This window comes from Pelmatolapia mariae, linkage group LG20 (assembly GCF_036321145.2).
Source record: "Pelmatolapia mariae isolate MD_Pm_ZW linkage group LG20, Pm_UMD_F_2, whole genome shotgun sequence".
Classification (NCBI taxonomy): domain Eukaryota; kingdom Metazoa; phylum Chordata; class Actinopteri; order Cichliformes; family Cichlidae; genus Pelmatolapia; species Pelmatolapia mariae.
Window position 1 is genome coordinate 17,498,168 of NC_086244.1, and position 26,615 is coordinate 17,524,782.

The following is a 26,615-nucleotide window of genomic DNA, read 5'->3' on the forward strand; positions in this document are numbered from 1 at the left end:
ATAAATGATCCGCTATTTCGACCCCTAAAGGGAACAGATAGAGAAAGATAAAGCTCAAAAGCAAAAGTCTGTAGGTGCTTATAATTCATACTTGTTTACAAATATTTTTTTGGTCACATCCACATCAGACAGTGAAGTAAACAGCACACGGAAAATGCATTTTCACATCTTTATGTTTGAATGACTAGATGGGAAGAGGAAGTGTATGAAAGTGCTGTAAATGCCAATTTAAACGCTTTCTTTAAAAAAAAAAAGGTCATGTGATGTACTGCTGGCATGTCCAAGTTGTACTTACTTCCCACCCTGTGACACCTGAGGTAGACTAAAGAGGGCCTTATTCTCTGACATATATAGTATAATACTATAACTGTGGATGCTCATATTAAAAATGTTAAGCATAGAAACGAGTAATCCCTCCTACATATCCTCCAGCTTAGACAGTTTTCTTCTCTTTGTATGGTGTTAATGAGAGGGGATGTCATTAATCCAGTCATCTGGCCACCTGCTATCAAAATCTACTAATAGGGAGGGGTGACCAATCAGAAGAAATGTTTCAAGGGAGGAGGAGTGGCGCTAAATTCCTTGTTTTAGTCAGTAATCAACTGAAGGGGCTGCATGAGGTATAAGATATATATAGAATAGTTTGCTACTTTGGTACAGTCCAGAAATAAAAACCAAAATTTGGAAATGCAGAAGGTAGCTTTCCTTAAAGGGTACATCATACAGGGTTTTAATGTTGCTGTGCAGAGATAACACAACCTCCTTGTCTTGAGAAAGCTGTTATGTGACAAGAAACCACTTCTCCATTTGTTTGCGTCAGAGTGTCATGTTTAAAGATTTTAAGCCAGCCCTAAAGCTCTGGTCAGACAACCTTCTCATAGTGTTAGATGATCGACTCGTCCTCTTTTTGCTCGTATTGTTAGATCTTAGAGGTGGGTTTGACACGACTGATTGCAAAAGCTGGAGCATATTATTTTGATTAAAGGCACCACACTCTTGTTTATATCAGTAACACACACGATCATGGAGTTCACCTTTTCAATGCTGTAGAGATAAAACTTGGCTTATGTTAGTACCATTTTAAAATGCCACCAAAATAACATGGCCCGTTGTACCAGGCGTTCTTTGTAATTCTAGTCAGTGAATTTTTGTATTTTATTCTCCTCTTAATTTGCACTGACTTGCAGATATCTGTGTCTGTGCTTTGCACTTATATAATTTATGGATGCAGCTTTCTAATGAAGCTTGCGTAACTCTCATCCGAATATGGTCACTGCTTACTCCAAAAACAGAACATAGCATTTACCTAAAGGCTAACATTTAGATTAAAGAATGCCAAAACTAGGGGTGAATATGATGGTGGCTGCATCCATCTTTAATGTACAATACAATCTATTGGATGACACTGACAACAGTCTTGAAACACATTCTGAGCATATTTTTTTCAATTCAAAGACAGCTTAAGTTATTGTATGTGGGCCAGTACTACTGTATGTCATGGTCCTGGCTCCTTTGACCCAGTGTTTTGAGTTTTCCTGTGGTTTTTTTTGCCATTTTTGTTTAAGCTCACTTCTTGTTTTAAAGGTTAATTCTATGTTGGGTGTTCTGTTTAGTTTTGTTTATTAGATCCCCCCTTGTTTCTTTGCCCTCTGTCTCCCTCAGTGTGTCTGTGTTTATTTAATTGTGAGTTCTTGTGTCCCTGTGTGTTCCCACGTCCCTCGTTATCTTTCTGTGTATTTATGCATCTCCCTCAGTTCCATGTCGTATCCTCCCTCCCTGTGTTTCATGTTATCATTAGTATTTTCCCAGTATAGTTTTATTTTGTTTAGACTTTAAAGTTCTGATGCTGGTCTATAAAGCTCTGAATGGTTTAGGATCAAAATACATCAGTGACCTCCTGACCCATTATGAACCTTCCAGATCCCTCAGGTCATCTGGATCCATTTTTTTATCTATCAGTTCCCAGAGTCAGAACCAGACATGGAGAAGCTGCATTCAGCTTTTGTGCTCCATATATCTGGAACAAACTCCCAGAAAGCCTCAGATCAGCTGAAACACTCAGTTTATTTAAATCCAGGTTGAAGACTCACCTGTTCTCAGCTGCATTTGAATAAAGCACCAAATCCGCACTGTTTTACTTTTAAGCTTACATTTCAAAATTTACATTTTAACTACTGATTTTATCTACTGTTCCCTTTTTTTCTTTTTCTTTTTAAATCATGCTTTTTAATTTTTTCTGTTTTTTAATGTCTCTGTAAAGCACTTTGAATCACCTTGCTGTTGAATTGTTCTATATAAATAAACTTGCCTTGCCTTGTTTTTGCTTTCAGCAAATAAAGCTGGTTTTTGAGTTTAAGTCCTGTTTCCGAGATTTTGCATTTGGGTCCTTCTCCTGCCTGTACACAGCTGTTTCATGACACATGTAGTCTGAGATCAAAGAGCTCTATTGAGATAATATGAGGTCTTCAAGATATGATGGATCCTGATGATTGATCCATGAGAATTCGTCATGATAAAGGTATCATTCCCTCTGTGATTCAAAGCCTTTAATAAGGATCGTGGCTCAAGAGTTGGGAGTTCGCCTTGTAATCGGAAGGTTGCCGGTTCGAGCCCCGGCTTGGACAGTCTAGGTCGTTGTATCCTTGGGCAAGACACTTCACCCGTTGCCTACTGGTGGTGGTCAGAGGGCCTGGTGGCGCCAGTGTCCGGCAGCCTCGCCTCTGTCAGTGCGCCCCAGGGTGGCTGTGGCTACAATGTAGCTTGCCATCACTAGTGTGTGAATGTGTGTGTGGATGACTGGATGTGTAAAGCGCTTTGGGGTCCTTAGGGACTAGTAAAGCGCTATACAAATACAGGCCATTTACCATTTTATAAGGAATACTTAACCAACCTTAAAGCATCTTCTAGTTACACTGCTATAAGCCTTGGATACAAAAAAAACCCTCCCATGACATGCCAAGCTCCTGTCTTCTCCTTGCTTTAACTCTCTGTGTATTTCATAGACTCTCTGTGACATAGACTCTCTCGGGGTTTTGCTTTTTTCGTAAGCCAATCTATATATTTTTATTTCCCGTCACTTTCCAAATGCTAGCAGCTAACCTGAATAAAACAGTAGCACAGGCTCTGATCAAGAGCACAGACAGAAATAGGAAATAGAAAACGGTAAAGCTGTACCTAAACAAACCAAAGTAAAAGCTTTCTACTTAACACAAAATGGATTTTACACAGATACTTGATGTACTACTACAATAGCACCGAATAACAAGCATCCATGGCTCATAGCTTTGCATGTTTCTTTTCTTTAAAAGAGGAAGTGAAACCCAGATGTTACCCATCTGCCGGTCCATTAATGTCTGATTATATAAGTCGCTGCTTTAATTTTGCTGTGGGTTTTCAGTATGTGCTTTTAAACAAATACAAAGAGCCTTTGAGACCGTGTGCAACGTTTGGAACGATATCCCATCTGCAAAACAAAAATTAACGAATGTTTGAGAAAACATTTCATTTTATTTTTGCACAGTGGATAGCCACACAACCGTTCAGTCACAATGAATCCAAAACATAATTTTTACATTTTCGCCACAAGTTTGCATTGTGCATCTTAGAGGATATTCATTATATTTAAATATTTCTCTAAAGAAGCTAATGCTGTTGGAAACTCACAGTCTTACTCAGTTGTATCAAGAGTAAAGAAAAGTATTTGATCTACATGTGCAGATTTAAAACACTCTTATTTCAGAGTCTAGTTTCCCTGATTGTAGCTGAACACACGTGTATAAAGTGACCACAGTTCAAGTAGAGTACAAAACGAGAGCACAATGCAGAAAATGAACTTGCGTCCTGCTGACTCTTCTGCGGCAATCACAATTTTTGTCACAAATTGACATGTACACTTAAAATCAAAGTGTGTTTTTGGCATTCACAAACAAAAGCACATCATACCCAACATGATAGAAATCTCATATGTGGGATGTTTCTTTTTGTTTTCAAAAGAGATTTAAACACACACACACACACACAAAAGATTTTCTTCTCCCTTTTTTTTAAGAAAAAACAAACTTCACATCTCAGTTTCTCACACATTTCTCTTACAGTTCAACTGATCTCAGTAAGAAATCACACAGTTCATTTCATCAGCCAGCTCCTCCTCAAATCGAGAAATCGACTGAGTGGCTCCACGCGCTATCAAGTCAGCAGCTGCGCTCTCCATTTCATCCAGGCTCATGCGGCAGGCTTCAGCAATCTCCCGCTTAGCAAAGTTCACAAACTTCGGGTCCCTTGCATAGACACCGAGACCCTCAGAGATCAAGATCTGTGGTTGGTGACAGAAAGATTAAAGAAGCAATCATTTAAGACAGGTTTGTGCTGTCAGCTGCTCACGTCCAGTCTAAAGTTGAGCAAATATTCAAATAAATGAGCAGGATTACATTTCAGAAAGGCGATAGTGCAAAGAGTTGCTTTAGTCATTCATCCTGTTCATGGTGAGCATGAATAGATCTGGTCCTAAAAGGATTTTTAATATGATGGATAACAGTTTTGCCATCCTTTTTACTGGGCAAGAATATCCCTATGAGGTTTCAAAAGTTTAAATTAGTCAAAACAGGTGAATATCAGCCTTAAAGTCTCACTAAATCAAGTTACAAAGGGTCACAAGAATTTAAAATACACCAAGTTCTACATAATAGTGGGTGTAGGAGGTTTCACCTTTACGAAAATCTCAAATACTACTTACCGACTCCACCAGACTGTCTGCGCTGCCTTTGCTTACGAAGCCCTGGTTCACAGGGGGTGGCATTCTTACACTGGTGAACGTCCTGGTTTGACCGGGGTACCAGCCGGGGCGCCTTCCTGCAGGAAGGCTGGCAGAACCGTCATTCCACAGCGGTTGACTGGTACCTGTGGCTTCATCCATCAAGATCATAGGAGTGTAGATGAGCTTGCCCTTGCGTGCCGAGGGGGCAATTATTCCTGGAACAGGAGTGGCACCAGCTGCTGCCGTGTTCGCCCAGGAGGTGGACGACATGGAGGACACACTGCTGGGCCGGGACTCCAGGCTGTGCTGGTTCTGACAGAGGAGAGCAAAAGTAGAGCCAGTAAATCCAGATCAGAGAGGCTGCTCTCTTATCATTTATTCATATCATTATGAGTTTAAGCTAGAACTGAGTATGAAAACTAGCAGGCTGAGTGTGTATGCGTGTCACTGTTTTACCTGCAAACGTGATCTAGTTGGAGATGTGTTGCCTTGATAGATTCCTGGGATGGGGAGGTTATCTACGCTGCTCTGTGGTCTCAGACACTGGAAATTAAAGGCGGGTTTATGACCTGAAACAGAAAGCAGGAAGATATTAGAAAAATGACCCGAGTGCAAGACTAGCACCGTGTGTGGAGAGAGTTTGTATTAGCAGGGTTCAGTTACAGTTCACATGCCCAATAAAACCCCTCAGAAAAGTTCAGTTTATAAAGTAAAATAACAGTAATATTTGATAAATTCACTTGACAGATTATTTAAACACCAAAAACATTATCAAAATATTTGAATTTTAAATTTCTTCTGATCGGCAACGTCCAAAAATATACAACCACCTCTGTCTATCAGTACTCTTGAAGAATGGAAGAGAAGGAGGAAAACCTTTTGGAATAGCAGGAAGTAACCTTCTTCTAACAAACTGGGCACCGCTGTTCTCATTGGTAGTGTAGCCGTTTCCAGTGTAACCGATGCTGCTGCCGTTTTCATGGCCGCCGCTCATTGTGCTTCCGTTCCCGTTGGCGGTGATGACGCCGTTTCCATTCTCACTGTATCTTGGATATCCATTCTCATTATATTCATTTGTGGTGTAGGGAGTGGGACTCGTGGCAGCACTCCCTCCATTCATGTTGATGTCAGTGTAATCATTGCTAACGAAGCCACTGGTACCATTAGAGTCATACGGTATTTCGCCAAGGCTGCTGCCTCTTTCCAGACTCTGGCCATTGTAGCCTGCATCAGTTGGTACTGGGGAAACAGCCTCTGGATACATATACCTGCACGACCAAAGAGTAAAAATGCTAATTAGTGAGCTCTAGAGGTGCTGGTAGGTTGAATCCTCTACCCCCTTGTTTCCAGTCTTAATGCTAGGCTGTTCTCTCTTGTCTTCAGTTGTTTGTTTTTTTTAATCCATCTATTTCCCAAATTGTTTTTTTTAATGAATAATTTAATAAACCTACATCTATCGCTTGACCTTCTTCATTATTCCTTACCGGTCTACTGATGCCAGACTTGCAGCATCTCCTTCACTCAAGTACACCTGCTCGGATACTTCCTCTGTGGCTTTGACTTCTTCAACTGAAATCTCAGGTGGAGGTGGAGGAGGAAGAGGCGATTCACTGATGGAGTCCGCCCTGTTTGTTAAGAGTACAAGCAAGTTAGAAAACTCCTTGGTATAAAATAGAAGGAATACCAGTGTGAGTACCAATGTGAGAATTCACGTATGACGCAGTAACGTACCTCACTGGGAGGGGTTCTGACCTCACAGGCTGCTCTGTTACCACACTGACACCTGCCAGCTCTGATCCCGGTCTCTGGTGTTCCTTCAAGCCCGTCACCTGCTCTGTGATCACACCTCCGTTGGAGATCTTGGGCGGCTCTGGTTCCATGATTACAGTCGTCTGCTCTACCAGCGTGTCCAGAGGTGGCATCGGTGTGCTGGAGGGAGTGGGGGTTGCTGACGTTTCAGGCCCACTCTCAAATATATCATCGCCTCCACCTTCCTCATCCTCCAGATCAGAAGCCATTGCCAGACGCATCTCTGGAGCCAGATCCTGCAGTGTCCGCAGCCCTTGCTACAAACACATCCATAAACTGAAGTCAGCCTACATTCAAAAATGAGTTTAATGCAAAGTTAAGCACCTGAAGATGGATGAAAAGATTTTTTATTTTTATAATTATTTATTTTTTATTATAAAAAAAGTATATTTGATCGTAAGTTGAACTTAACCCTTCAAATCTCAGTTTAAGACTCGCATGAAAAAGATGATTTTAACTTGGAAAGCAAACATTGTTCAAGATGCAATTAAAATGTATGTGCATGAGTTTTTGTATTTTACATTTTTTATTCTTTTACTTTGAGCATTTAGGTTACTTCCTTTTATTTTCTGTCAGTTGCCTGTTGGACTTCTGCCTCACTGAAATAAAGATTTGTTTTGTTTATTAATCCTCTTTTAGGTCAGCATTTGGGTCCACATTCATACACAGACTGATGATTTTATTTTGCATCGAGTCAATGAAAAAGTTGTGTCAAACATGGGATCTTTGATTTGGATAGCAGAGTTTATGTTACCTGTAGAGAAGCTGCTTTGTCCTTCCTTTTGGATTTCCTCTCCCTTTCTTTTCTTTTCCGGAATTTTTTAAAGTAGTCTTGAATCAAGAAGCTGGCATAAACCTTTCCGCAAGTCACCTCATCTCCTGAGAGAAGGTAATGTTACACAAACATTACTTTGGATTATAAGACTTATATGAATAAATGTACATATTTGGCATCATCAGGTACACAATATGAAAGAAAAAGGGCTTGATTTAATATTCAGTGTAATTTAGGTTTTCTTTACTTTTCATTATGCTGGAAAGCAGTGCAATTTTGTGGTATACCTCTAGGGGGAGGAATGACTTCATCGATGAGCTTGGGTTTAGTGCGCTTCCAGAGCTTCTTGATAATCACCTTCAGCTCTTCATTCTGCTGGTCGATGGGACCTGAGTGGGACAAAAACAACAAATCCTTTAATATAAACAGCACTATCATCACAGAGTGAGGTAATCTCATACACAAATAATGAGCTTCTGTGTTTGTGTGTATATGCAGCAGGTCAAACCTTCAGTCTTAATCTTCAGTGAGGTTCGCACGAGAGCAAACAGAGTAGCGTTGAAGGTGACTGTGCCATCAGGATGCAGGGGAACATTCATGGCAACCAGTCTCTGCAAAGACAAGTTGAGGCAGAAGGAGTCAGATGTGTATCTTTAGTTTGTTCATTAAATCCGCAGGAGCAAATGTGTTTTTGCTCACTTTGCAGGCAACACGATGAGGACATAATTTTCCGAAACCAAGAGGCGGCTGAATCCTGCGCAGCATAGTGACAACATCGATGTGTTTTATACGACCGCTGTAGGAGAGAGATGGACGCAGAGCTGGTGAGACAGATGTAAAACAAAGTATGCAAGGACAGAAAAAATGCACAAGTTGTGGAGAATGATACTAAAATGATTCTCACGTGGCCTCTGGATCATAGTCAGACCAAACTCTCTTAAACTCGTCCAGATGGTGAGTGCCGAGTACGGTCCAGTCTCTTGTCAGATATTCAAAGTTGTCCATGATGACAGCAATGAACAAGTTGATAATCTGAGAGAGAAAGATATAACTATAACAGCATGTGTTTTACATAAATAAATCTATTATTGAAAAAAGTGAGAATAGGGATCCAGAAAGTCCAGTATAACACGGTAGTATAGTATAAAAATGATAAAAGAAAATTTAGGAAACATTTTAAGTAAATTTAGCAAATAAAAGCAGTAAGATTACATTTTGAATTATTGTTGCTTCTAAATTTTGTATAAAGTCACAACAGGCAAGTCAGGCCACCACAGTTCTGTGAACATATTAAAAAACCCAACAGCACACAGAGGTCCTGATCTACATTAGCTGCCAGGTGGGTCTTTGTGGGTTTCTGCTAGAGGCCGAAAACCACATACGGATTGATTTTTGTCAGCTGTCCACAAAGGAAGAAAACATAAAGAAGGACAAACGAACAGAAAAACTGTAACACTGCTGTAAATCGAACCGCCTAAACCAGGGGCAGGGGAACTCCAGGCCACAAGGGCCGGTGTCCTGCAGGTTTTAGATGTTTCCTTGATCCAACACAGCTGATTAATATGGCTAAATTACCTCCTCCACATGCCTTGACATTTTCCAGAGGCCTGGTAATGAAATAATCATTTGATTCAGGTGTGTTGACCCAGGGTGATATCTAAAACCTGCAGGACACCGGCCCTCGAGGCCTGGAGTTCCCTACCCCTGTCTGAATCATATATGATACTGCTGATAATTCTAAGCAGGTAATCTGGAACAGATTATACTCCGCTGTATTTTCTGCAGTTTTTACCATTTCCACTGCAGGAACGCAGCAACTTGATAGAGTATGAGATCCTGCGTGGACCCTCCTCTGCCTGCTCTCTAGGGCAAATGCTACCTTCATTCGACACATTTAATGTCTTAAAATAGCACTATGGTCAAAGTGCTGTTACCAAAATATTTGTGCCCTTTTAAATCGGGATTTTGTGGTTTGAGTGTGCTGCCTGGATTAATAAAATCCGTGGATGGGAGTTGTCTGATGAGCTGGGAATTGGAGAAGACAGGGTAAGCTTTTAAACCTGCTAGTACGCTGCAGCTGTAATACTATGCTGTCTGCTTTCATCTAACTTTGATTCCTCCTGACCTGATATTCTATAAAACACGAGTTAGAATTAATTATACCTACATTTCTTTTAGAGACAGGAGGTAGTGTTTAGTTATATCAAAAGAAAGGACATGTTTTACCACAAACAAGATGAACGAAGTGGTTTTAAAAAAATGATCCCTAATTTTCGGTGGCTTTGCTTACCAGGTAAGCACAGAGCATGAAGAAGCTGATGAAGTAAATGTAGGCCAAGTTGCTACCGCAGGTGAACTCTTCACCAGGTTCAACGTCGGCTTCTGGGTCGCAGCGTCTGCCAGGCAAAGCTGCCAACATGATCTCTTGCCACTGCTCTCCAGTGGCACACCTACAAGGAAAAACAGCAGCATTATCACCATTCCTTTACACTGTTTTAGACCTTCTAGATGTTAGAAAAGGGAAGCATGAAAGTAATTCAAGTTTCCCACTAGAAGCACTTTTTGTTTGAGCAAAAAGTCATGTTAATGCAGCACAGTAACTTCTGATTCTGAAAAAGACTATAATAAAGAAACGTATTATCAGAAGAGAGAAGAAAGCCATGGACTGTAGATAAACGATGGACATAGCTTCCATGCCATCACCAGTTGTTTATTAGACTGTGCATTTTGAAGCTTCGGCATTTATGTTTTGTCTGCAAAAACAAAGATATAAAATATGGATGACTCAGCTTTCAGGTCTGAAAAGTAAAACTGTCTTTGAAGTGCGTTAAATGTGCATTCTTGCTAATGAGCAGCAGGGAGCGATACCTCTGGTTGCACAAAGAAATTACCCTGTATTAGTTAGAGAACAGGATGTTCATCATGTAAATTATGATCCTCATTAAAGTCAAAAAGAAAGATAAAGTAAGGCACATTGTGTCACATTTTTATTTTTTATTTAAAGTGCTCCAGAAGGCACCTATACTACAAGCAGCGCTGAGAGGTTCAGTCCACTGATCCAGTGGTTACTGAAGGTGGTAAGCTTCAGTAACCACTTTTTAAGAGGTCCCCTTCAGAGTCTTTATGAAGGAGGACATTAGTTTCATTGCCAAAAACAGTTTTCATTACAAGGCTGTAAGCACATTAATTTAATCTCTCTGGTAGCCGGCCTCCAGTGGCCATTGGAAGAACTGCAGTAAAGCTTCATTTTTCAACAATTCAGCTTTGTCCCTTTAATTTTGCCCCTTCCTCTGGCTAAAAAGACTCACCTAAAAAGTACCAGAACAGCCATAAAGAAAGTCTGGAAGTTGCAGTTTCTGTTGATGTGTGTGTCGTCATCAACAGCCACCTTCCCAAACATCTACAAGAGAAAAAAAAACAGTCATTAAAACCAGAGACTTTTTATTATTATAGACTTGTAAACTGGGGGCAGCCTGTATGATGTAATGGTAATGTTTTGTTTATCATCAGATACCTGTTTGATTAATTGCAATGAGTGAAAAAGCCAAAATTTAAACCTACGTTCATAACAAAGACTCACCTGCATGCCGATCACAGCATAGATAAAGAAGATCATGGCAATGAGGAGGCCAACGTAAGGTAAAGCCTGAGCAGATAAAAGTCGAGAGCAAAGTTACATAAAAGTTGTCTACAGGTGTCACAAGAAATTGTTTAATCCTTTTGTTATTTCTGTGCTGCTACTGACCTGGAGGGACTTGACAAAAGTCCAGAGAAGAGTCCGAATGCCTTCTCCTTTACTGAGGAGTTTGACCAACCTCAAGACTCGGAAAAGACGGAAAAATGTGATGGATACTTTTCCACTTTCTCCTTTCCCGGGACCCTAGAAAGAATAAAGGCAGACAGGAATAGTTAAATATCTGAGACTGAAAAAGCAAATATGTCATCAGGAGTGTGAAACGTGTCCTGCAGGCCAGGACGGTTTATGTATACGGTTAATTCTGGCCTGCTTGAAGCGCGCTTGTCAAGTGTAAAGACTGAAGATAAGAGCACCGTTTTTGGACTTATCACAAGCCATTTGGATTGGAAATCCTAATGCAGAAGAGTTTCAAAGCTTTCTTCCTGACAAAGACGTTACCCTCACCCTGAGATATCACAGAGAAATGCAGCCAAGGAGCAGCACAGAAGTGTTTAAGTTATGAGTAGAAAAACTGAGACATGTTGTTCAAGTTGCACTTATTTTTCTCAAGGTTATTAGCTTATTAGCTTTTGTCCACCCAAAGTGTATTGCAGAAGAATTAAAACGAGTACTTCAGCATTCAGCTCTTACCTCACCATGACCGCCTCCGCCCTGAATCGTTTTGCATGTGGTCAACAACAGGCAGGCGATACCATGCAGGAGAAAAGAAATTAAAGCACAAATTATTTCATTTTCAGAGTAATACATATTTCAAGCCATATAGAATTTTTCTCAAAAAAAAAAATAGTAGAAAGGTTTATTTTATTATTTTTCATCGTGTAGTTCTTAATCATTTGTTTAGTTTATTGTTCACAAAAGCGCAGCTGACAACCCTGATGGCAGTAATAGTTTTCCTTCTGGCATCTGAATTATATTCCTGATTTTATCCCTACATAATAGCACCTTAATAACCAACACCACCCTTTTAGCCGTTGCAGCTAAATACCAGCAAATCTTCAGGATATTAAAAGGAAAGTTTCATCAAAATTGCACAGAAAATACTGAGACTGGCGTCACCCAGTGTGTTAACTGTTCACCTCGCCCGAATTGAGGTGAGCAATTGCTCACTGGATATTTTTTCTTTTTTAGACCATTCTCTGTAAACCTAGAGATGTTTGTGTGGGGAAATCCCAGTTCTCCACTAACAACCATGCCTTGTTCAAAGTCATTTAAATCACCTTTCTTCCCCACTCTGATGCTCTTTCTGAATTTCAACAGGTTATCTTGACTATCTCTAAATGCCTAATTTGTCTCATTTATTGCATGACTAATTGCTGGCATGTGATTGGCTGATTAGATATTTGGGTAGATAAGGAAGGTAGCTGGTGATATTTTGTTGCTGTGTGAACAAACTTACGCTAAATTCAGACACTGCAATGTCCAACACACTTCCCACGACGATAAGTGCATCAAATGAATTCCAAGGATCGATGAAATAGTGCTGCAGAGATTAAACAAGCAAAGTGAGAGTCATCGAGACAGCAGACAGTGAGTGGAGTTGTGCCAAATATTATTCTCAGAGGAAAAAGAGTGAAACCTTACATGTGCCCGCAGAGCCATTAGCTTGATAATCATCTCTATAGTGAAAACCACAGTGAAGATCATGTTGAGGATGTCCATAATGGAGGTGAATAGTTTTGACTGCTCATAATGCTGAGAGGAAAAACAACACAAAAATTCACATCACAGCCCTGAATCAATATTTTAGTATTTTATCTGAGTGAAAACTGACTGACATTGTACCTGAACAGCCAGAGTAAGGGTGTTTCCCAGAATCAGTACAAACATGACATACTCAAACTGGCTGGAGTTGATGATTTTCCAGAATTTGAGCTGGGATGGGTTTTTGGGAATGTAAATCTTAATTGGTTGAGCTTTCAATGCATAATACACGCACTGACGCTGTGAGGAGGGAGAGGATAGAAATGATTGAGTCTGAAAGAATGCTATTACACTGAAATCAAAACTACAGTTAGAAATCCTGTTTTTAATGATAACTAACCTGATTTTTATTGAGTTCGCAGTTTTTGAACTCAGCCTCTCCTTGCTCTCGAAATGTAATGATGACAAAACCCACAAATATGTTCATCATGAAGAAGGCGATGATGATGATGTAGATGATGAAAAAGATGGAGATTTCTACTCTGTAGTTGTAAATGGGGCCTCGATTTATGGCGTTGGCATCGACGGCCCGGTACAGAAGCCTTTAGGCAAAAATAAAATAAAAAAGACAAAGCGAGTGACACACAGGATTCCTGATACATTGAGTCATTTAATCATTGATATAAAGATTCCTAAACTTTTGTTATTATTTGGAAATTTCATTTAAAAAGCCATGAAAAGGTGATATAGTTTCATGTATGTATATCCTCTCTTTGGCGTCACAAAAGAGCATGTCATTTCAGTAGCAATATCTTTACATAAGTAATAAAGAATAATCTCATAAGGCAGGCTGTAAAACAACGGCCCCAGTGATATTGTAGCGTAGCCCTCAGACACACAAGAAACACAGTATTTCTTTTGTCTGCTTAAAATGGGGTAGTTCAAGCTTTGGCATAGCCACGCAATCATGAAATGTCAATTCAAATTCTATATTCATCATTATTTGTGTGATGTGTAAACAATTCATGAAACAAATAATTGCTTGGTGAATATATTTAGAGAACAATGAAATCAGGTCTACAGTCACAATGACAAGTTTTTTGGCAGTGACACATATTTTGTGTTTCATATACTTTCCTGTTTTTACTTTGATTATTTTTTATTGTTGAGCACAGATGTTTGATTTGATTAAGATATGGACATTTTCATTTAATGATCTTTGAGCCTCTTACGTCTCATTTTTGCCTTGTGAAAAGTCCTATATCATGCTGGAAATTTAACAGATTGTCACCAAACTGCTTCTGGATCATTAAAAGCTGGTCTTTGAGTACATGTTAAGTATGGCCAGTGCTTAAAAAGCAGAGAGACAAACAGAACCCCAAAAACTGTGATCGATTTTGAGCACTTTTAAGGCAGGACTGGATTGTGATTAGTCTGGATTTGTCCCTGAAGCTGAGATCTGGCATGCCACGGAGAACTGCAAAAGCCATGTTGTCTTTAAATATTGAGTCTTTGCATGGCTTTAATTTATTGACCAATAAAAGTCTTGATGTCATGATGGTTCTTCACTGTTTCATGGAAACATGTCTTGGAGCACCTGTGACCATATAATTCTCTCTGGGGTTAATAAAATATTCTTATTCCGATTCTAAAAATAATCTAAACAAAAAGTGAAGCAGCAAAGTGTATGAAACATAAACATTTCCCATGACTGTAGTGCTCTGAAGGCCATTTTCACTTAATCTTCAGCTAAAAATAGTCCCTACAACCGCTCTGTTACTTCCTGTTTTAGCAATATTTTCCAAAATAAAGAAAATAACAAAATGGTAAGTTGTTCAATAAACTTCTAAGAAATAAACTTAAAAAAAATGAAGCTCCCAAGGAATGACACAGATAGTTTAGAGAGGTGATGGACTTAAAATGTAGAATTAATACTCACTGCGGCCAACCTTCAAATGTTGACACAGTGAATAAAGCCAACATTCCCATTAGCACATTATCAAAGTTGAAATCGCTGTTCTCCCAGATGCGTTCCCTGACCATGGGGTGATTCATATCTCCATCCTTATACACCACAAATGTGCCTCTAAAATTAGATGCATGCACATCTTTTAATAAACAGCGTGATAAGAAATTGTCAAGGGCTTTATGTTGTGTGAAAAAAAAAAACCACTGACTTGCACTCATCTGGAGTGTGTTTGGCTTCGTCAGTGCAGCTGTAGAATCTGCCCTATAACAGCAAACACAGAGAAGTTACACTGTTACAAACACTCACTCGACACACTCTATATATCTGCTGAGGGTTAAAATCTTATCATGCTTAAAGTGTGAACATGAACCTTGAAAAGCTGCACTCCAATACACGCAAACATGAACTGGAGGAGGGTTGTGACAATTAAGATGTTGCCGATGGTGCGGATCGCCACAAACACGCACTGCACCACATTCTGTGAACATATAAACAGCAAAAACGATGTGACTAAAAAGCACCATGTTACACTTTTTTATGTACACTGAATAAATTGTACAGTATAAACAACGATATTGTCACAGTTGCTGCTGATTTGTCGGCTGCACATCCAAAGGTGCTCTGTTAGACTGAGAGATGTTGACTGTTGAGGCCATTTGAGTTCAGTGAACTCATTGGCACGCTCAAGAAACCAGCTTGGCAATTCAAGCTTTGTGACATGGTGTGTTATCCTGCTCGAATTAGCCACTAGAAGAGAGAAGACCACACTGTGGTCATAAAGGGATGGACATGATCAGAAACAAAACGCTGGTAGGCTGTGGCGTTTAAAGGATCCTAAGTTGCTACAAAGGGACCAAAAAGAATATCCCTCACACCTATACATCACCACCAGCAGCCTGAACCGTTGACACAAGAGACAATGGATCTATGCTTTCATGTTGTTTACACCTAATTCTGACCCTACCATTCAAAAGTCACAATCTTACAATCTTCTGTTATCCAATTTTGGTGAGCTTCTGTGAATTATAATCTCAGTTTCCTGTTCTTAGCTGGCAGGAGTGGTAGCTTGGATGGTCCTCTGCTGCTGTAGCCCATCTGCTTCAAGGCTTGATGTGCTGACATGATCTTCTGCATACCTTGTTTATAACAAGTGGCTATTTGAATTTCCTGTTGTCTTCCTATTAGCTGGAAGCTGTCTGGCCATTCTCCTCTGACCTCTGACATCAACAAGACATTTTCAGCCAAAGAACTGCTACTCACTGGCCCTGTATTTTGGACCATCCTCACTGAACCCTAGAGATGAATCCCAGTCTATGAGCACCTTCTGAAATACTCAGACCAGCCTGTCTAACACCAACAATCATGTCATGTTCAAACTAAATTCAATTTCCTTTCTTCTTCTGATGCTTAGTTGAAACTTTGGCAGTTTCTCTTCACCATGTCTACACTCTTAAATTAGTGTTTGCCATGTGAATGGCTGATTAGATATTTGTGTTAAGTGATCAGCGAGTTTACATGACATTGATTAAGTGTGACATGACATGAAAAGGAGGAGCTGAGGTGCAAGCGGCTTGCAGATGCAGCAGGCTGAACGGTGCACCCTTTATGAGATTTGCTAATTGGATCCATAGAAGGGTATCAGCTGAGCCATCAGCCGATGTAGGTAGGCAGTGGGATCAGCTGTTATCAGCTTGGAGACCAAGCTTTACTTGGTGCTCTGTCTGAAATAATGCTTAAATGAACATAGGAATGAAACTAGATAGAATATAGCTGTTTACCTTTAATCCCTTGGCTCTGTTTATGGCTCGAAGAGGCCTGAGCACTCGAAGCACTCGGAGAATCTTCACCACAGAGATGGCACTTGAGCTGGAAGAAGCAAGGAAAAGAGATTAGAAAAGAAAAGTTTGAGCTCATAAATTAAAAAAAGTTATCCTCAAATCTCTTCTCTTTGCTACAACTACTCCTGATCTTTCTGCCAGAACCCGACAGAAGAACCACAGCTTGTGTTTCACGTGTATCTACTCACTGCAGAAAGAAGGACGTGAGTGACACACTGACAACCAGCAGGTCAAGAAGGTTGAAGGCATTTCTACAGAAGGAGCCAGTGTGCAGAAAAGCTCCATAAACAGTCATCTAAACATGAGTGAGAGGGTGAAGAAACAAAGTCAGAAACTCATTGCACTGCCATGTACTTCTGAGGTTTGCTAGTGCATAATTTTCTATTAGATTTGGTTCTTTACAGCCACTGCAGCTGTTACCTTAAGTACGATCTCCACAGTGAAAACTGAAGTGAATACATAATCAGCATATCCCAGCACCTGAGGAAGACAGAAGCTAAATCAGTTCTCAGTCTAATGAAGATAATGAGTCAGTAAACATGTAGGGAATATGACAGGAAATGCGAGTGAAGCTTGGCCTTACAGTGTTCCTGAATGAGTGGGATTTAATGGGATCCTCAGCAGCCAGTGAAATACTACTGAGGATGATGAAGATGAGGATGAAGTTGGTGAAGTAGGGGTGATGGATGAGGTTGTGGCAGGCGACTCGTAAACTGAAGAATGAAAAATGGGAAGGAAATCACGTGCACTGCACTGGTATTAGATTTTATCCCTTCAATCATTTCTCGGGTTCATGATTATTTAAAATTACCAGTTTTTCTTTCCAAGAATGAAGAAGGAGCTTCCATCGGGTATTGGTACAATCTTTTCTTTGGGTCCGGAGAAATCGGGCTTTAGAGGAGCCACTCCTACAATAAAGACACACTTATAATCACTGTTGGTCAAGATAGTTAATATCTCTCTGTTGGGTGTAATGCCTATCAAACTCACCCTCCAGACCTTCGATGACTCTCAGCTCCTCATTTTCCTGCCAGTCGTCATCTTCGTTCTGCTCCCGAGACAAAATATCAGCGGTTACTTCACTTTCTATAAACATTCAATATAATATATAAAAAGATTTCAAAGTTCCTTACCCCTGCATCTTCATCCTCTTTCTCTTCATCTTCATCCCACTCTTCTTCATCTTCCTTTTTCTCTCTGAATAAATAAATGTTCATACACTACTGTTATGCTTCAAATAAAATTTTATATTGAATACACTGATGCGTAAATGCAGCAGAAATTAAAAGAACGTGTCACCGTTTCCTTAAGCATATCGAACCAAGCTGCAACCTACACAGCTGACCTAAACTCGATGTGGGAGGGACAAAAACTGGGACAGGGGATGGTATGTGACAATGATACAAAAATGCATTATGACCAAGCATCTAGACTTTGGTCATGTCTGTTTAAAGGGTATTGTTCCCAAAGTCATGGGATTTGCTCAGATGCAAATCTAAGCCATGCTGCCATGTTGTTTTTAGAGAGAAGAAGCTTTCTCACAGCTTTCTGTATGTATTAACACAGATCTGAATGTTCCAGACCAGGGGTAGGAAACGTTAGTCCTCGAGAGCCGATGTCCTGCAGGTTTTAGATCTCACCCTGGGTCACCACACCTGACTCAAATGATTAGTTCATTACCAGGCCTCTGGAGAACTTCAAGAAATGTTGAGGAGGTAATTTAGCCATTTAAATCAGCTGTGTTGGATCAAGGACACATCTAAAACCTGCAGGACACCGGCTCTCGAGGCCTGAAGTTCCCTGCCCCTGCTCCAGACCAAACTACTAAGCTTTTTTAAAGAGGTGATGAGATTCGCTGATGCTGAGTTAATCAGTTCCATCTGATTAACTTGTTGCTACTTATCCTTTTAATTGCTATGGAAGGAGTAGGGAAGAGCTGTGAAATATTTGTCCCAATATATAGTCCCAGAGAGGGACATAATGCTGAGTTCACAAATTTGGGTGACTGTAGCTACATCCATCTGCAGTCTATATATCAAACTTACTCGACTTTTTTCTTCCCACCACCTCCTGCCAAGTTGTCCACAGCGATAGCCAAGAAGACATTAAGCAGGATGTCTGATCACAAAATTAAGGAACTGCTGTTTATTCCTTTTGAAATTAAAGACCAAACGTAATATTTCGACTGTTCTAGCTGATATCATTGCTGATAATCATTTGTTGAAAGGATACAGTTACCACAGACAAAGAGGATGACAAAGTAAATGCACACCACCATGTTAGGGAATATTGGCCCTCCGTATGCCATAATGCCATCGTACATCACAGCGTTCCAGTCCTCTCCAGTGAGGATCTGTAACAAAAGTCCATTCGAGATGAACAAGAAGAAATTCAACAGACAGAGGGAAGGAGATCTAATCAATACCATAAACAGAAATGCTAAGCAGTGAGCATAAGAGAGATATATTTTGGAGATGTAAATCACCTGGAAACATGTGAGCAGCGCCTGAGGGAATGAGTCAAAGGTGCTTCTTTTCATCTGAGTCTCATCAAAGTTGAATTTGCCTCCAAACAACTGCATACCCAGAAGGGCGAAGATGATGAGGAAGAGGAAGAGCAGAAGCAGAAGGGAGCAGATAGCTTTCATAGAGTTGAGCAGTGAAGTGACCAGATCAGACAAAGCAGCCCAGTGCCTAAAAATGACAGGACATCATGACCACACATCAGGATGGGAAGATAGGCCATGGAAATTTGTAGTTCCCTTCTCACGTAAGGTTTAATCACTAATTACCGAGTCATCTTAAATATCCGGAGCAGTCGGATGCAGCGTAGCACCGATATGCCAATGGGCGGGATGACATCAAATTCTACGAGGAGTGTCTCGAGAATACCGCCACACACAACAAAGCAATCAAAGCGATTGAACAGCGCCATAAAGTAGATCTGCAGACCAAAGGCGTACATCTTCATCAACATCTCCAGAGTGAAGAGCAGCAGCAGGACCTTATTGGCTCGCTCTGAGGGACAAAAAAGTAACATTTGTTCTTAAATCACTGACTCATTCAGAATCAAAGCATAAAGATGGTTGGGATCACGGGTTAGAATAAAAATGGGCGGGGCTATTTATTACCTTGCATTTCTGTGAGCCATTTCGGCTGCCCGTAATGCTCTGAAGCGCTGGCCACAGTGTTGAGAAACACCAACAGAAGCACCAACCAGTAGAAGTTAGTGGTCTTTACTGCAACACGGCAGTTCTTCCTGAGAGTGTGATTCAACTGGCACAACTGGTCACTAAAGAAAGTGTAGAATGAACATATTTACTGCATGCATACTAGACATGTACAGTCAAAAACTATTAATATGACGTAGCACAATCCCACCACTGGCCTCGGTACTGAGTGATCCCGCTCTGTAACTTTACACGGTCTGCACGTTGTAGCCACTTACAGATGATGGTGGATTATTTAGGAGGGAAGAAATTTCACAAGCTGACTTGTTTCATTGGTGTCATCCTTCTATAGTACCACGCTCAAATTCAATGAGCTCTTTAAAATGATCAATTTTTCAGTAAGTTTGTAAAGGCACACTGCATCAATAGGTGATTTTATACACCTGTCATAATGGGACTGAAAACACCTTAATTCAAAGATTTATAGTTTTTGTAGACTGCACCCATAAATGTTTTGTATCTGTTTTGTGTTTTCTTTATTTCTAATTTGTGTTATTTTCACATCCTGTCTATAGTACTTTATGTTACCAGCTCTCATTTAGCCAAAATTTGTGCTTAGCTTTTAGTGTGCAAGCAGGAAAACCACCTGTGCCTGCCTGAGCTGTGATAAAATCATGATATCATATTTATTTTTCATAATTATTTTACCATTAACTTGAAAAGAGCATCCTTTTTGTTTCAGGTGTGAAAAAATGCATCATTTATTTAAACCCACTGAGTCTAAAGTTATGGATAATTCAGTAAGAAATATATCTTCTAGTAGTGTAGTACGTCTTCTCTTATTCTTACCAGAAACTATTGGCCATCATCTTTGCCCTGTGAAAGAAATAAAACAAGAGAGGAACATTAATAAAATGACACTATCTCCTCCACAGAAAAAATGATTTAAAACAACGTTGACCTTTTTGTTTCCTTACATGAGAGATGCACAGAAGCCACTATCATCATCCAGGTATGCTATATCATCATCAGAGTCTGACTCTGTTGAATGCACACACACATACTGTTTGTTAGAGATTATCACGTAAAATGAAAAATAATAACAGCAACAAGCAGCAGCTATCATACCTCCTCCATCCTCACTGTGCTTATACCAGCCAAACTTCTTCATCATCTTTTTCTTTGCAATTGCAGCACCTTCAAAGACACATAGAGGCAGATTAGTATGTACAAATGTAAGGATTTGAGAGTTTATATTTGAATGTAAATGTTCTCCTAACTAACGTTTGTTTCCTTCTTCGTCCACATCCTCGGCCTCTATGAGCCAGTCCATGTATCCTATCATGTCCTCCTCCATCTGCTTGCTCTCCTGCGCCTTCTGCAGCTCACCGCGAGCGACGGCCTTCTCTCTTTCTTTAGAAAACTCTCTGTGCTCATAAATACAAGCAGAAACTTAATAACAACAGGAAAACCATGAGGGACATATGTGGTAGATTCATTTTAAAGTATCGCCTTTGTTTCTCATTGCACAATTCACGCAAAGGAAGTTGAAACCTGCAGTGCAGGGACTACCCACCCGCTCAACACACCCAATACAAGATTGATAATGAAAAATGATCCAAAGATGACCAGAGAAACAAAGTAAATCCATGGGATCTCATAGCCAATAGCATCATTCATCTGCACAGAGACAAAGGCAAAAAGTACCAATAAGTATTGTCAATCAACAAAAGAAAAAATGGAGCTTGAAAACTGTGATCTAGTAATATGTATGTGTACCCAGTAGAGTACATCTGTCCAACCCTCCATAGTGATGCACTGGAAAACTGTCAGCATGGCAAAGAAGATATTGTCAAAGTTTGTGATCCCTCCGTTGGGGCCCTCCCACTTGCCCCTGCACTCAGTCCCATTAGTGACACAGAAGCGGCCATTCCCAGCAAACGCACAAGGTGTTGGATCATCATCCACCATGAGACCTGGAACAGGAAACAGCAAGAGACCAAAAGGCTTTGAGTCTAGAAATCAATGACATATGGAAAATCCACAGAATGACACAGACCTGTGCTCATGAGGTAGCACGTCTTGTGCATCCTCCCAATGAAAAGCTCCAAGCCGATGATGGCGTAGATTATGATGACAAACATGACCAGCATACCAATGTGGAGCAGGGGCACCATGGCTTTCATGATGGAGTTCAACACAATTTGTAAACCTGACAAGACAAACACCAACATTACACCAAAAGGCAGAAAAAGAGGAGGAAGTTTAAATAACGAAATTAAATTTGACTTTTTAAGATTAAAATGAATTTTTGCTTTGATGAAGTATTGTGGTTGAAATGTCTGTGATTTAAATTTGTAAAGATGTGAACAATTAAACAAAAAATGTTAAGAATACAATTAAAATATATCTAAAAAGAACAAAATGTTGAAAATAATAAATAATAATAATACTAAAAATAAATAAGCTGCTTTGTCTTTTTCCCCCCTCAGTGCAAACCTTCACTTCATACTAATATCCCAACAAAACTAATTGTAGTTGACGCACTTGGCACTCCAGACACAAGTCGAAGTGGTCGTAACACTCTGAACGCTCGGAGAGCTTTGACATCCAGGCCTCCAGGTTTTCCTGCAGCATGGTGGGCCTCACCGGGCTTGTGATCTGTCATTGCTTCTGCTATCACACTGAACAACCTGCACAGAGTCAGAAAATAGCCGCTGTATTTGACTTTTCGTACTAACAATACAACATTCGTGGATGCAAAACGTGACTTTATAAAGTACACAAAATACCCAACAATGACGATAATGAAATCAAGCAAGTTCCATCCGCTGCGTATGTAGGCGCTGGGGTGCATGACTAAGCCGTAGGCAAGAATTTTAGTGAAGGTCTCAATGGTGAAGATGACGAGAAAGACGTACTCAACTTGTTCCTGAGAACAAAAGAAAAGGTAACACGGGGATGGTTAACTAAAATTGGAAAGACCTTTTACAGACGGAATGTGAAAAAAATGGACAATACTGAAGAAAATGTCAAGTTATTGTTAGGGCTGACATTTAGAGGCTGTTATTTCTTTTTATCACACATTGCAACTGGTTTTTACTCCTGCCTAATGCAAAAAACAACCTGTGCAGTCATTAAGAGCTGATACTGTTGGCTTTCTAACCTCTTAACCCACTGTCTAACACACGCATAAGTCTGCCAACAGATCCCTTTTCTGTAACCTTCAGCTTAAAGCTTCTAATCAGTGTCACTGTCACTGGGACTTTACCTCACGCTGACACTATAATCCAGGAACGAAATGCTTTAATATAAGAAGATGGAGCTTGGAAAATCTGTAACCTTCCCCAAAATCTGATCCAAAAGTTATGATGATAACGGATATAGTTAAGTCTCCAATGAAGAATATCTTTAACTGTCCGCTCTGTGAAATCCAATAAAGAGATCTACTAACATCTATCCTGCTGTGACTGTGTGTCCACTACACATTTGACTAAACGAGTCTGAGCTCAAACTCAAATACCGAATCAGCTGTTATCTCTCTGCAAACAATGTCAGGATTATGTAAAACAAAGCAAAATTGCATGACTTATTTTATAAATGTATTAAGTTATTATTTAGTCATAGGAATCTTTTATTATTAATAGAACTTGCTTATAATTTGACAACAATATGACATTTGATTCACTGGAAAAAGAGGCAGATGGTTGGTGTTTAGGTAAGTCATGATCCCAGACAGACGTCACGTCACCGAGGTTGTGGCACAACTTTTTCCATGCTAATGCATCACCATCCACCAGAACACCAGACATACTGACTGAACTAATAAAATAATGACTGATAATACATATCAGGCATGTGTGTCTCAGATAAATAATGGTCACGCTCACTGCACTACCTCCAATATGGATGAATGAATGGAATCAGTCACTTATATTCGATCCAACAACGAAAATGATTTCAGGAAGGCAAAGGAAAATCTTCTTACTGAGAGTAAAGCTGTAGAAATCAGGAACAGAAAAGCATAAAAATTGTAAAAGGAGATCAGACATGTCATCACATGACAATACAAAGTGTTAACCTTATTATATTTTCAAGGCCCAAGCCTCCTTTCTGAAGTCTGATGAAGGCAGCTCTATATGATCAAAGCACCAGCGTCTCTTTGACGTTTATAGATAACAAGACTTCCTCCATGTAAGATCTTTCATCAAACATTTTTTCTTCTTCACACGTCCTCCAATGATATGATCTCTTCACCTATTTGACTTTCTGACACCACTGCCAAGTATCCACAGATGTGTCTAAAAAATGAATAAATCTGTCATGTATCCTGCAAATTAAGAAGTAAAGGTGAGGCACTGTTAAAGACGTAAATTCACTTTCCTTCCTTCCCTTCTATGTAGTGTTACAGACCTTCTCCTTTCTACACTAAATTGGGTTTTCCTTTGCAGGAGTCAGGATGCCTGATGCATAGTCCTCCACACAGAGGTTAGATAACGAGGTATGCATTGTCTACCATTTCTCTTGCATGCTTTGCCCCTGCTTAAATGTCTAAATAAATACTTTCTCTGCAGACAAAGTCTAAATTGTGCACTTGTTGGATTCTTCATTTAATAGTAAGGTTTTAGACTTCTGCATGGCTACATGTCTTTAAAGGCTCTCACCAGTTGCTCTAGCCCACAAAAGTAACATGTCCTCACGGACCTATTTTCCTGGCCACTAAAGTTAAAAGATAGCAACTCAACAAGTGTCAGAGTGTGGGAACTGCTGTGAACCAGAGTGGCTGGTGACTGTGTCTGATGAGTAGGGTTATTTGGTTAGGTAACAGGGTAGCATTTGGACAAAAGCAGTTAGAGCTGGGCATACCTGCCCACTGTGGGTTTAAACAAGTTTCTAGCAATTCCTACTGGGATAATAATGACCTTTAGGAGTAGAGACTTGGACCCTTTAGACAGCGAGCTGGTCCAGCCTCTTCGTCACTGGCTTTTACCTTAATGTTTCTACATTAGAGATGCCATGAAAACAACTGACTAACAAAAGTATGCCAGTTTGTATCACATACAGAAGATGTTTGGTAAGTTATTCACTATCAAGCTGTTTTATTCATATCCATGTGTCCAAAAACATATCTTTGACCCACACTATCATCTGTGATCTGGCATATAATGTATATTTTTGGTAGCTTTGTTAAATTATTGTATATTTCTTCACTGAACACTTACTAGTTTGTGGTTGGTAGGGTTGGAATCATCATCTGGAAACGGCTTGGTGACACCCATGGCCACACAGTTGGCAAAAATGGCAAGAAGAATGAAAATGTCAAAGGGCTTGCAGACTCTAGTTAAGGCAAGAGCGGGCCTTGTGAATGTATCTCTCCAGGAAAATACATGAACCAAATGATTATTAATAAATGTGCATCATATGCAGGATTAAACATACACAAACCAAAACACACTACATGTGCAGAGACAAACACAGCAACCCTCTCAGAGAAAAGGATATTTCCACTCCACCAGGGCCAGCGCTGCCATCCGGATGGGGTTGCTAAGGGTGAGGCAGCAAAGAGCTCGGGGGGCCCTGAGGGCAGACTTGTTTGCCTGCATCGCCTTCTTGGCGCCCCCTCCTCTTTTTCTGACCGAGCCAGTTGACCCGAGGGTGTCTGATTTGCCTGCATCGCCCCCAGGGAGGGCATCTGAAAATAAATAAGTCAATATATACATAAAGATTAAAAAGGCAGGGTGAAAATGTACATTTTCACACACAGTGAATGTTAACTGTGTTGGGCGGGTTGAGTTGTTTTATTGTAAATAAGGATATATACATGCAAGGTAATAGTTTCTTTTGTTTTGGGGAATAGATTTAGTGTAAAAAAAATGCAAGTTAAACAATGTTTTGTCCAGTTCCAGTGTGCATTTGCAGTCCTGTTTCAAGTCATGTTACTCTAGCATTGTTTATGTGAGCTCAGATTTTATTATCTAACACAATTAGGAAAGGATTTGACATGTGGCTGTGGCAACAGGGAGGTATTCTGTCCTGGAGGCCTCATATTATAAGACCAGATGTGACCTACTTCTTTAGTGGGAGCAGTGTGGCACTTAGCCCAGCCCTATCCCCAAGTAGACCCACGAACACCTGTTGACAAGGCACTGCACAGAGAATAAGCCTGAGGGTACTTTTATCATCCCATCCGTGAACAAACTAAACGAGCAGCCAAGACATAAACTGTCTGCCCTAGTAAGAAAACTTTGAATATGAGACCAGCTGTGCATTTTCTGGTTATTATTAAAGCCCTTTTTTATTTTACTTAGGTTTTGTTACTTTTCAGAAAAGCGTCATGACAAAAATGTTTCTGCTCATCTTGCGTTTGTCTGTTCCCACTCAGAATAGCTTTACAGTGCAATAAAACATAGCAAATGTTACGCGTGGCTTTGCAGTGAAGGCATACTAAGCACATTCCTGAAAGGCTGACAGACCATACCTTTCTTCGCCGGGTCCATTTTCGCAGGTTAACGCCACGAAATCACTGAAGAAAACGCACCATCAACTCCTCACAAAATCTGTGATGCGTAATGGATCACAGATTTGAATTTGGCCCCCAAAGAGAGAAGGAAAAAAAAGGACCATCTGTAGCCTGTCATTTCATATCCACATGCAGAAAGTCGGTGCAGCTGAGAGGCTGCGGGCCATTCTGTTCACCGCCTGTTTGTAGCCCATAAATCCAATTAAAGCCGCTTTCTGGTCATTTCTTGCGGTGTGTAAATGAAGACTGCAATTAAGTTTATCTATGCGGGCACACAACGGTGAGGAATATTAAAACAAACGCGTGCATGTATTCGCGGCGGCCAGCCGTCAGGATTAAAGTAGCTGAGCCGTTTAAAAGGATGACAAGGGAAATCTTTCAAGGGGAAGGTGGAGGTGGAGAAGCTCTCCGGCTCTGTTGGAGTTTGCTGCGATGTTTTAGTTT

At 40.2% G+C, this 26,615-nt stretch overlaps 1 protein-coding gene across 1 annotated transcript; it reads right to left on the reverse strand.

Annotated features, from left to right (window-relative positions):
* Nucleotides 1-3,509: 3,509 nt before the first annotated feature.
* cacna1fa (calcium channel, voltage-dependent, L type, alpha 1F subunit a) lies at nucleotides 3,510-25,004 on the reverse strand. Its single transcript, XM_063465102.2, has 45 exons — nucleotides 24,874-25,004; nucleotides 22,444-22,583; nucleotides 22,199-22,344; nucleotides 21,711-21,863; nucleotides 21,431-21,627; nucleotides 21,228-21,331; nucleotides 20,936-21,078; nucleotides 20,780-20,848; nucleotides 20,629-20,692; nucleotides 20,501-20,527; nucleotides 19,613-19,773; nucleotides 19,274-19,499; nucleotides 18,968-19,175; nucleotides 18,715-18,835; nucleotides 18,528-18,600; nucleotides 17,616-17,679; nucleotides 17,473-17,530; nucleotides 17,294-17,390; nucleotides 17,066-17,195; nucleotides 16,903-16,962; nucleotides 16,671-16,777; nucleotides 16,423-16,510; nucleotides 15,015-15,122; nucleotides 14,853-14,905; nucleotides 14,615-14,761; nucleotides 13,076-13,277; nucleotides 12,817-12,975; nucleotides 12,616-12,726; nucleotides 12,431-12,514; nucleotides 11,665-11,685; nucleotides 11,083-11,217; nucleotides 10,918-10,983; nucleotides 10,646-10,737; nucleotides 9,628-9,787; nucleotides 8,242-8,369; nucleotides 8,037-8,133; nucleotides 7,846-7,948; nucleotides 7,625-7,726; nucleotides 7,317-7,441; nucleotides 6,485-6,819; nucleotides 6,238-6,378; nucleotides 5,630-6,021; nucleotides 5,210-5,322; nucleotides 4,733-5,065; nucleotides 3,510-4,312 (listed from the first exon to the last, which is right to left on the reverse strand). The coding sequence occupies exons 1-45, from the start codon at nucleotides 24,928-24,930 to the stop codon at nucleotides 4,106-4,108; spliced, it is 5,907 nt and encodes a 1,968-aa protein (XP_063321172.1). The 5' UTR covers nucleotides 24,931-25,004; the 3' UTR covers nucleotides 3,510-4,105.
* Nucleotides 25,005-26,615: the final 1,611 nt, after the last annotated feature.